This window comes from Vidua macroura, chromosome 26 (genome assembly GCF_024509145.1).
Source record: "Vidua macroura isolate BioBank_ID:100142 chromosome 26, ASM2450914v1, whole genome shotgun sequence".
NCBI classification, from domain to species: domain Eukaryota; kingdom Metazoa; phylum Chordata; class Aves; order Passeriformes; family Viduidae; genus Vidua; species Vidua macroura.
In genome coordinates, this window is record NC_071596.1 from 4,048,465 (window position 1) to 4,060,419 (window position 11,955).

Sequence of the window (11,955 nt, forward strand, 5' to 3'; positions counted from 1 at the left end):
CACTCCAGATAAAGTCTCATGATTTCTCTTTATGTGTAAGGATGTTTTATAGACAAAACCAGCTCAGACTAGAACTGGGAAGCAAATATAAGCAGTCCAAACAGTATTCCAGCAGAAAAAGTTGCCAAGTGAGAAGGAAGAGTAGGAAAACCTTAAAAACACGTAAGAAAAGACTCTTCAGCTGGAAGACCAAGGTGGAATGAAGCTTTTCTAAGGCACCCATTTTACTTGGTTGGGAAGTAGGTTCTGGCTTAATTTCTCGAGACAAAACCAGTTTTCTCTAGAGCTAATCAAGTGTGTGGGGGTGAAAAGGTCCTCTTTTTTTTTTTTTTTTCTTTTTTTTTTTTTTTTTTTTTTTTTTTTTTTTTTAATATTCTATCACACAGGAGCTTTCAGACCAGCAGCTGAGGTTTAATTTGTGACCCAGCACCAATGTACAACCCCAAGTAGTTGCTCCTGTGATACTGCACGGGGTCATCCCTTCCCTTGGCACCCTACTGCACGTTGCAGGAGTACCAGTATCGACCACAAGAGAGAAAAAGCAAGAAATAAGAATGTTAAAACTATCCAGCTAAATTGCGAAGTTGCTCAACTCAAAAAAAAAAAAAAAAAAAAAAAAAAAAAAAAAGAAAAAAAATCACACAGCATAAGGCTAAAAAAATAATTTAATGACATGTTTTGGGTGGTTTTTAATGCACGCAGGGGCACTAAAATAGCCGTGCCTTCCGAAATCAAGGCACGTTGGGTCCATACCGTTCGCACGGCTCTTACTGGTCCGTGCTGGGAATGCCATCTGCTGGCAGAGCCGGCCGCGGGCAGCGGCACGGAGCGGGCTCGGAGCTTCTCTCATTCAGTTCCACACACGCACTACTACAGGAAATGAAACTACTCGGACAGGGAGCGCCGCTGACGCACCTGCAGAGACAATTATCTAATCAAGGAGCAATTAAATGGTGCATAATGAAGTGACAGGTCTGCGCGCCTGGGGAGGGACAGGGAGTGTTTCTGCTGCGAGGATATCCAGCCAGCTGCCAACACAACTATGAAACCACAGCGAGCTGAAAACACAGGTTAGACACTTCAAACATGCAAATCCTCTTTTAAAAGTCTTTTGTATTAGGCACTTACCTATAACATGGTGGCAAACCAAGATATTTACATTTTACCACATTAAGCAGAGAACGAAGTTCAGTGAGATAAAGATTTAACAGATAAGAACAAAACTTGTGGGAAAAAAATTACTCATAGGATCACAGAGTAGTTTGTGTTGGAAGAGACATTACAGCCCATCTCATTCTAAATGAGACACCTTCCACATTCCCAGGTTGCTCCAAGACCTGTCCAGCCTGGCCTTGGACACTTCCAGGGATCCAGGGGCCTCTCCAACCTCCCAGGGAAGTTTAATCTCAGCGTGTCACCCAAACCTGCCCTCCTTGTAGGAGATCAAGTGCTGGATAACACCCCTTGTTTCTGTCTTTTTGCCAGTGCAGCTACACAGGCATCCACAGTGCAACAGTGAGTGGCCACACTCAGGGCCACGGGCCCCTGAACACAAACACCAGAACAAAACTCACCATGTGCTATTCACATGCCCCCTGAACAGAGGGAGACTTGGCTTTCTCAGGATTGCTCCTGAGAGAAGCTGTGAGAGAAGCAGAGAAAAGAGAATCAAACCAATTCTTACCTCATTTGCTGCTCCTGTTTGTGCCCACGTGGAATGTGGTTTGGGGATTGTTCACCCGAGGTGATTGCTTGTTGGATTCTGGTGATGGTGTTTGGATTCATTGACCAGCTGGATCCACGTGTGTGTTGGGACTCTGAGGAGAGAGCCACGGGTTTTCTAGTTAGTTAGTTAGTTCTTGTTAGTGTAATATAGTTATAGTATAATATAATAAATTAATGAATTAGCCTTCTGAAATCATTGGAATTCAGACATCATTCTTCCCAGGCATCAGGGATCCCAGCACCAATATCACCACCCCAGGTTCCTTGGGACTGTCAAGGAAGCTCAGATTTGAAGTGGAGGTAGGTTGTTTATGGGCTCCTTCCTGCACAATTCCGAATTTCAGGAGGTGGATGCCCACTCAGGGCCACAGGCCCCTGAACACAAATGCCAGCCATGTTCCCTGTGAAAGAAAACTCAGCAGCCCAGGTTCCTGATGTCAGTTTGTAGGGTTCCCTTGGGACTGTCAGGGCAGCACAGGTTTGAGGTGGGGGCAGCTTGGGTCTGCGACACATCCTTGGTCATTTGGATTTTTTGGAGGCGGCCGCCCACTCAGGGCCACAGGCCCCTGAACAAAACCACAGCCCTTTTCCCTGTGAAACAAAAGTGGCCAGCCCAGGTTCCTGATGTCAGTTTGCAGGGTGCTCTTGGGACTGTCAGGGCAGCCCAAATTCAAGGTGGTGGCAGGTTGGGTCTGGGTCACACCCTGCGCTGTTCGGAATTTCAGGAGGCGACCATGAAAAGGAGGGGGGGGGGGATTTTGCTTTCTGATCACCAATTTTATTGTGCATGGGTGGATTCTGTTGAGAATAGGAAAGTGAATTTTTTTCAGAATTTGGTAAATAAATCAGGAATATTGTTACTTTTTGCTTTTACAAAGTTCTGCTCCACTTATCCAGGCCTCACATTATAAGAGCTGAGCATACCCTGAGATTAGAGGCTACTACCTGGTGTAGATCAAACTGAAAAAGAATCAGGCAAAGTACAACTGAGTCAAAGAGGACTTTCTGCCCTTTATTACCTTCTGGACAAGCATGGCTGATGCCCCATCATCAAAACAGTCAAACTGCAACAAAATAGGAGAAAACATGGTTCTGGTCCACAAGATCCAAATTTCAAGAGGAAAACAAAGCTATGGAGAGTCACATTTTACAGGCATAATTAGAACAAACACTTGGAAAAATAAAGTCAGCAGAAAGTGATTTGTCAACAGTTTTAATATAAAAAGTTTTACTCCAGTCATAAGCTTAATTGTTCAAATGAAAATGAGTAGTGGAACTGAAATCTTGAACAAGATGATTCCATTTCAACATCAAGTTTTTTGTGTGACAGAGTCAGAATACACCTGGTCCACACCCATGGTTGCCAAAAACTGGGTGTGTGGCTGTTGCCAAACACCACCAGACATTAGATTTCCTGAGGCATATCTTCTGTGATGTCACAGCAGCTGCAGCCCGGGGGGAGTTTAGCTGATTTTTGGCTAATTGTACACACAGGTGTCTCTATGTACAGTCTGTTCAGTGAGGACAGTGACTGAAATACCTTCTCACTCTTTGTGCACACTCCTGGACTCTCCCACCAGCAGAGAATTTTGCACACAGTGTATTATCACATCACATCTGCAGACACAGATATTTAGATTTTGATGGTGTAAGTTTAGCACCGCTCAGGAGTACTAAATTCAACCTAAAATATCCTAAAAGTTGTGTAAAGAAAATACTGATAACCGTCACAATTTTCCTGGAAAAAAAAAAAACAACCTCACCAAAACCTAAAATAACTATGTACACCCATGCCAATTGTAGCTTCTCAGAAAAAAATGAAATGGCATGTAAAAAAAAAAATAATACCTTTAAGAATAACATTGCAAACTGTTATTCATTCTGCCAGGAAGATACAGAACAGAAAAGACTGAAAAAGAAAACATCTCTCCTTAGGGCAAATGAAGTTAAACAATTCTAGCAAACTATAGCAAAAAGGGGAAGTATTTGCCCTAAATTAACACAAAAGGCAAGCTGGAAGAAAGATGGCAACTGTATTTTTGTCGGCCTCTTCTTACACAGTAACTTCCAGGAAGAGCTTGGAGTAGATTACTATTATCTGGAAAAAGAATCATGAGCACCCAAGCTTCCTACCAAATGACATTACCTCTAAAAGTGTTTTGGTCTTTGAATCCCTAATCTAAGGCTTCATGCCTACATATGACAATTGGGAACATGTTTGATGAACAGAAATTTGAAAAAGCAAGTACTGGTCAGTTGGCAGAGGGTTTCCAGGCCCTGGGGTGTCACAAGGTTGGAACTCTTTCATCTGCATTTTGACTGAGTGGAGCCAGCAATCCTGCTTCCAGAGACTCTCCCACAGGCATTTACTCCTGTCATCTCTTGTTCTCAGTTAACTTAGTCTTTAACAAATCCCTATTTTTGTTTCCAAACCTTTCACTTGAAGCTGTTCTCTCAGATTAATTCCTTTGAAACCATGCAAAAAAAAAAAAGCTAACCGTGTTTTTTTGACTTCAGATAATTTCAACTCATATTCTGTAATTTTTTTTTAAAGTTAACAGAGCTATGAATGAGTTAAGGCACCCAAATGCCCAGAAAAAAAAAAAAATAAATACCTTGGGCTAAATACAACGAAGTGTTCAGCAGTCATTTAATTGCACAATCATGTCCCTAATTTGTAGCATAATGCTGCCAATGTCTTTAGGGATCCTAAAATACAAATACTAGAAACTCTGTGACTGTAATGGACAAGGCATCGACAAGACATTCCCAAGGTTCATTCTGGATTCCTGGCTCCTCAATGTAACTGCTACTCCTAATGTAATTAGCATTTAGCAGCAAGATCAGCATGTTCTAAGAATGAAATAAATATTCACACAATCAATACTAATGGTTCAAAAGCTCAAACACATTATTGAAATCAATAAATTTCCAATCTTTCTTCTGTCAATCCAAGATTGCAGAAACGAGACCCTTGGCAACAACATTCACAGCTCTCAGGACCACAGAAGCTTCTGCAAATGAATTCTAGGCCTGAAGGTTTGTTGTCTGTGGTGCCTGTGAGGTGTTTTACTGTGTTCGGAGCTGGTAGTCTGTGAAGGGGAAAAAAAACCAACAAAAACCCAATTTTAGTCATTTGTCTCATTCAAAGGAGTAAAGCAGAGCAGCAAGTTGGGATAAAGTGATAAAATGCATCCTTGTATTAACATATGTTAATAAAAGAATGTGCAAATATCAATAAAACACTGAGGGGGAATAGCCTTCAACTGAAGGAGGGAAGGGTTAGATGGGATATTAGGAATAAATTCTTTCCTGTGTGGGGGTGAGGCCCTGGGTGCCCAGGGAAGCTGTGGCTGCCCCTGGATCCCTGGAAGTGTCCAAGGCCAGGCTGGATGGGGCTGGGAGCAGCCTGGGGTAGGGGAAGATGTCCCTGCTCAATGGCAGGGGTGGAACAAGATGAGCTTTAAGGCTCCTCCCCACCCAAACCAGTCTGGGATTCAACAATTCTATAAAATAAACTCAAATCTTTGCTTAGAATGGCCATGAGAAGCAAGGCAATTGTGGGCAGTCATGCTTAAATGCCAGAAAAAATTACTTAGATAAACAGAAACAAAAAAAAGTGAAAAACAAACTAAACAAAAAAAAACCCAAAATGACAACAACAATACCACCACAGCAACAAAAAAAACCCAACAAAACCAAACCCCACCATTTTTGCACCATTTTGCTAAGAATCTAATATTTTGTACTAGACAGTGTCTTATACATTTTAAGAATAATATGCGTGAGCATACTGCTAATGTTGTCTTTGTTTTTAAATTTACTGAATTCCAGCTCAATCAGAAAATATTTGAACAGCATTACCACTCTACCCCATTGGGTCTTTCAATTACTACACCAAAAAGGGAACTAGAAAAGAAAGAGTGTAGTTTAATCTACTGTGTATGTAAACCAGACAGTTCCATACTCAAAAATAGGAGCTTCAATTTATAGGTTATATCTGGAGAAACAAAATATTCCCTTCCTCTCACCTCCATTCTAATCCCCAAAGAGGGGAGTAGAAAAGAAACAGTGTAGTTGAATCTACTGTGTATCTAAACCAGATAGTTCCATACTCAAAAACAGAAGCTTCAATTTGCAGGTTTATTCTGGAGAAACAAAATATTCCCTTCCTCTCACCTCCATTCTGGGTGATGTACCGGACCCAGGGCAAAGCCTGGTAGCCACTCTTCTCAATTATCTTTAAGTAACGAACCTGGAAAGAAAGATCTGTAAGACATAAAGCCTCCCATGCTGACAAAGCAGCATTTAGCAAAAAACCTGACCCTTTTACGGGTAAAAATCTGTCTTGTGGATAAAACTGAACAGGAATCATCAAGATGAGAAACAGCTCGTGTGTTAGAGGGCAGCATGTGAATTTATCAGTATTTCTGTTTTCAATCACTGACCTGGATTCCTGAAGTGGTGAAATAGGGAATCTCAAACTTTACACTGATGGGAGGTTTTCCTTCCTTGTCTTCAGCTTCAACACTTGGAAGTCCAAAGTGAGCTCTCATCAGGTATTCTTTTCCACCCTATCCAAAAGGGACATTTTTTTTTTTTCTTGAAACAAAAATAATAATAAAGAACTTGCAATGATACGAGTAGCTTTCTTAACATCAAACTGCTGAACTCCACTATGTACTCCAGCTCTTCTCCAGGGCCTCAAAGTGACATATATTTTAATTTTAAAAATCTTTTTTTTTTTTTTTTAAAAAAAAAAAAAGCAGATCCAGCCTGAGGCATAATTCATTTTTTTCCAGCCTCATACTCATAAATTCAGATTAAACAGTGACACACAGCTGCACTACTATCACATCATTAGCAGTGGACAGGCCTCATGCTCATGGAACCACCCAAGAAGTAAAGCCTGACAAAACTCCAACAGCTGCTGCTAAAGCCAGGCCAAGGATTACACCACCCAGAGACATCACTCAAAAATTTGCTCTCTGCCCAGGTTCTGAAAAAATATCCAAGTGAAACAAATATAAACTACATCTATTAGCAAGTTCCAATCTTTCATCCATGGAAAAAAGAGGAAGAGTCCACTGCTACTTGCCTGATACCAACAGGATTTGCTTTAGGCAGAGTCTAAACGTGAATGAAATATTAGTGTTAAGTAATTATTACACTCTTTGGTGGCAAGAGTAAAAAATAACACTTACTGGAAAAGATTTAATGGACCAGACAATTTCACTGTTCTCTGGAACCCATTTGACACTTCCAACAGTGGTTTTAAACTTTGGCGAATCTGCATCATTTGGAACTGGGATGTGAATCTCCACATTGTTGGCAGTTGATCTACGCTTAAATTGACTCTTTGCCTAAAGAAGAAAAACAATAAAGCAGAAAAGCAGGGTCTAAGTATTTCCATGATGCTGCTGAGCCCAGAGAGCTGTGAGACACACTGCTCCCCTCCACCCCCACCTGTATCCTGAGAACCAGAACTGGAACTGAGACCATAATTCACAAATGAAGTCTTCAAAGGTATCTAAGTCCCACAGAAATCCTGAATACTTGCACAAAAATGTATATACTGCTCATCAAGCTTTGAAAACAAACAAAAGAAGATTAAAATTAGCCGTGATTATTTTAGGATGTCTGACCTTGATCATGTACTCGATGCGGCTGTGGGAATGTTTCTCAATCACAGACTCAATCCAGATCAGGGGCTTTACCTGGTGGTGAAAAAACACATCACAGCTCTAAGTTTTACTCTGACAGAGTCACTAAAATGTTGCTTTTCCTTAAAACTACACTCACTATGTGAACCACACAGAAAATGCAGCCTGGGGCTTTCAAAATGACAGAATTGTGGTTTTTAAAGAAATAACTATACAAATGAGCAAGCACTGATATACCAATGAGCAAATGTACAAGAATTATAGGCTTAAAAAGGTATGTCTCAGATTAATCCCTAAAAACAGACACTTGCATCAGAAAATATTTGATAGTTTTACATACTAGGGACTGAACTATTTCTTTGCTATAGACCTTCTCTAGATTGAATTTTTTGACTTTTCTGAAACAAAGGCCACCTTTGTCACCATGGCTGGCATACACCAATAAAATGAAGTGCCAAAAATACTGCTGTTAACAAGCACAATTAATTGTTACACTGACATTATGTAGTTAGATTAAAATTAGTATTTCAAAAGCAGTTTCAACAGCAGTTGAAAATACAGAGACTTATTGCTAAGTTAAGTCTAAACCTTCTTCTTCCTCCAGAAGGAGTGAGCACCAAGTTTTGCTATTAACAGCTGACTCGAAAATCCACGTGCTGCCCATGTTTTATGAAAAAAAAAAAGAAGGGAAAGCTATTGTGGCTACAATCTAAACCATTCTCATTTTAAAAAGGCAAACATCCAGACTCACGTGGGTATTGAGACGATATGACATGAGCTCAAACTCTCCATCAGGTGGAATGAAGGAGATTGTCCTGTCGTTTTCAAAGCGAGAGAGACGAACACACTGGTGGAACTTCACATCTTCCAGTTCCACTGATTTACTTTTCCCACCTAGCAGGAAACACACAGGTCACACAGGCTATGACCCAAGTGTCACCACAGCACAGCTGCTGCCTGCTGACATTCCTTCCTTTTAGCCAACTTTCCAGGATCAGGGCAGTGACCATCCCCCTGTGCTGAGCACTGCTGAGGCACCTCCAATCCTGCCACCAGTTTTGGACTCCTCACAACAAGGAAAACATTGAGGGGTTGAAGTGTGTCCAGACAAGGAAACGGAGCTGGGGAAGGGGCTGGAGCACAAGGAGCAGCTGAGGGAGCTGGGGGGACTCAGCCTGGAGAAAAGTAGGTTCAGGGGGAGCCTTCTCACTCTCCACAACTCCCTGACAGGAGGATGGAGCCAGGTGGGGTCAGGCTCTGCTCCCAGGCAACACGGGACAGGACAAGAGGAAGTGGCCTCAAGTTGTGCCACTGGAAGTTTAGGTTATATTCTGGGAAACTTTCTTCACTGAAAGGATGGTCATGCATTGGCACAGGCTGCCCAGGGCACTGGTGGGGTCACCAGCCCTGGAAGTGTTCCAAAGGCCTGTGGATGTGGGGACACTGCTTAGTGGTGAACACGGTGGTGCTGCTCAGCAGTTGGACCTCATGATTTTAGAGGGCTTTTCCAACCTTCATGATTCTGTGATTACCATGCTCCCCAGGCACCCCAAAACTCAAGACAGCATCTGTGCTGATTGTCATGACAGTGCAACACTCACGGCCTGTGTTGTCAAAAAGAACTTTGTCATTCAACCCAAGGCGCAGCTCTGGCATTCCTGAGAGGAAAACTCTCATTTTAATGGATCCAACTATCTCACTCCGTAACACGTTCCCGTTGGCACTGACCTGAACAAAGATGAAGAGGGAGGTAAGACATCTCTGATGTGGTGTGCTGTGACATCAAGAAACACTCCCACCCTATCGCCATGCCCTGGGTTTTCTTGGATGTGTTCCTTATCAGGAATTAATCCAGTACAGTGAATTAAATCAGGGATGTGAAGCAGCACAGATAGAGGATCAAAGGACATGTCCAAAAATCAACAATACACACAATTAAAGCATTATTTGTACTGGATTTCCTTAATGATTACATTACTTAATTATTATTACATTACTTAATGATTTCATGGGAACTTAATGATTACATTGCTTTGGGTGTCACAGCACACCATCCACAGTCAGACTTTTTATTGCAGGTTTTCATACAAAAAGCCCTTTTTAACACTTCCTACTACAATTCTTACGCAAAAGTTGAAGTCCAAGGTACCCACCAAAAGGTTAACAGACTCTATGACATCGAGGAACACCTCATTTTTCCTGTATTTTATCCCTTCTGACCTCCAGGAAACAGCATTTGTAACAGTGGCAGGCGGGCGTGGGGCTCCAGTTTCAAGTTTGTGGCCTTCCTGAGTGATGTATCTTCACAACCAGAAAATTGGCATGGAAAAAAAATAAAATTAGTATTTTTGATAATTAGAACACACACAAAACATTTGTTTGCCTATGGAAAAAGGCTCAAAACATTCCAAGGGCTTTGTCACTGTTGAGTGATACTTACTCTTGTAAAATTTTACTATCAGTGGTTTGTGGATAACCAAAATCCATAAGCTCATCTAACAACTCATAAATAATAACAAAATTATCCCTAATGCTCTCTTCTTCCAACTCCTTGAAATATTCAGAAAAAACCTGAAATGCAACAAGAGGAGGGAGAGGGGGGGAAAAAGGACATTAACTGAGGCAGCACAGCACAAGCAGAAGGTATTCCTGCATCTAAAATAATAATCTTGTAAAGTTCCAACCCCATACTTCCCAAACAGCATTCTGCTCAGATCAGCCCCAGGAAACTCACCACAACTAAAACAGATATAGAGAATCCTAGAAGAAACTATTATGAAGAATAGCTATTCTGGAGAAAATATTTTTCTCAGCAGGTACAGATGAAGCAAACACAGGAGCTGTGTGAGGCACCACAACACAAGAACCAGTTCACAATCTCCTCCAGGTGCTCAGGTCTTGTGTAACTACTCACAGCACTGTGCCCCATCCTGCCTACACAGCTCCACAATATCAGTGCCCTTATTAGTGGTTAAGAAGATAGTTCTACAAAATAATTAAAATATAAAGTAAAAATGCTATTGATTGAAGTTCTTAAAAATTGTGAACGCTCTATGCTCTTCTATTTAGACAGAGCATAAAGGTTACTTCTGAAATATACTCACCTGAACTACTTTATATAAAAATGAAAACACCAGTGATACACAAGCATTTTTCTTAGAAGTTGCAACAACTGATAAAGGATGTTCAGGAATTTAAAAAAAAAGTTTACTAAGTGCATTTTAAAAAGCCTAATTTAAGGCACTTGGAGTTGCCTGGAAGAATTATGCATTAACTACTTAACTGCACCTATGAGCTAAGGAGATAGGAAGATAAACATTCAGGAAATCATTAATTAGAGTAAAATTAAAACACTTTTCTGGACCTTATGCTGCTGGTACATAAAAGCACACAAAAAAAAACCTTATTTAATATAACCAACTTTACTGAATATAGCACAAAAGCACACAAAAAAACCTTATTTATTATAACCAACTTTACTGAATATAGCTTCTTTACAGCACTTCACCCATCCTCCAAGTTGCATTTTGACATTGAAAAAAAAACCCAAGCCAGCAGCCCTTGGCACGTCAGCACATCTGCAGCACAAAGGATACGATACAGGTTGTTATGTTTAATCCACATGAAACGAACTCCTCCATGTGCTAGGATAGGAGAAAGTGTCCCCTCTTCTTCCTTTTCCATAAGGATTGGCATAAAATGTTCCACCTCTGACATGTCCACATCTCCACGATAATTCCGACATATCAGAACCTATAAGGAAAGCAACCAAATCCTTCTTTTTTCTCTTTCACAAGGGGGTTATCATGCAAGACGCACGAACGCTTGAAAAACCCCTCTAAAATAATCCAGCTTCCCTCGAGGCTCTCTGCATTTGTAAGTGCAAATCACAATGCCGAAGCGCTTTGCCGATTAAAACGCAAATACCAACATTTAATTGCAAAGTCATGTATTAGTATTTTCCAGACCTGTCTTTCCCCTATTACTGCTCAGGCTCTAAGAATGATTTTAGGATAAGAAAACACGCAACTCCTCTGAGGCAAAGCAGCTACGACACCGGCAGAGATTAATCCCCCCGGGGATGCCGCCTCACCCAACATCTCTACCGGCGAGGGGCTACAGGCCACAGCTCCCCCGTCCCCGCTCGGCTAACCCGCGGCCGGCAGCTCGGGAAGCGGAACGCGGCCCCCGCAGCCCTCAGAGAGGCAGCGGAGCCGCCAGCTCCGCGCCGGGCCTCACCTTCCCCTTCAGGTCCAGCACATAGACGGCGCTGGCCGACATCGCCCCGGCCGGGCCGCGTCCCGCCCGCCTTCCGCTTCCGCTTCCGCGGGAAGTGACGGCACGGGCGGTGCGGCGGAAGGACACCGCCGTTAAATAGTCCCGTTGTGCTTCTCCGCCGGGGCTGTCCCGGCAGCGCTGGCACAGCCCCGGGCGGGCCCAGAGGCTCCAGCCCGCCCAGGCTGAGGGGGACCCCGGACACACGCCGAGTACCCCGGGCTCAACGGCGCCCGCGGCGGAAAAACAAATCCGGGTTAAAAACAACATCCCGGTTTAAGCGGCGCGTTAG

The 11,955-nt window shown here is 42.4% G+C and overlaps 1 protein-coding gene and 1 long non-coding RNA gene across 2 annotated transcripts; both read right to left on the bottom strand.

Annotated features, from left to right (window-relative positions):
- Positions 1–647: 647 nt before the first annotated feature.
- On the bottom strand, positions 648–2,202 carry LOC128819431 (uncharacterized). The gene is made up of 2 exons (XR_008440704.1): positions 1,685–2,202; positions 648–915 (listed from the first exon to the last, which is right to left on the bottom strand). It is a non-coding gene; the product is annotated as an uncharacterized LOC128819431 (long non-coding RNA).
- A 514-nt stretch (positions 2,203–2,716) lies between these two features.
- AP1M1 (adaptor related protein complex 1 subunit mu 1) lies at positions 2,717–11,698 on the bottom strand. The gene is made up of 12 exons (XM_053999579.1): positions 11,628–11,698; positions 10,985–11,141; positions 10,493–10,560; positions 9,829–9,959; positions 9,542–9,689; positions 8,990–9,116; positions 8,140–8,282; positions 7,371–7,442; positions 6,930–7,088; positions 6,174–6,299; positions 5,905–5,980; positions 2,717–4,817 (listed from the first exon to the last, which is right to left on the bottom strand). Exons 1-12 carry the CDS (start codon positions 11,667–11,669, stop codon positions 4,795–4,797), a joined length of 1,272 nt encoding a protein of 423 aa, XP_053855554.1. The 5' UTR covers positions 11,670–11,698; the 3' UTR covers positions 2,717–4,794.
- Positions 11,699–11,955: the final 257 nt, after the last annotated feature.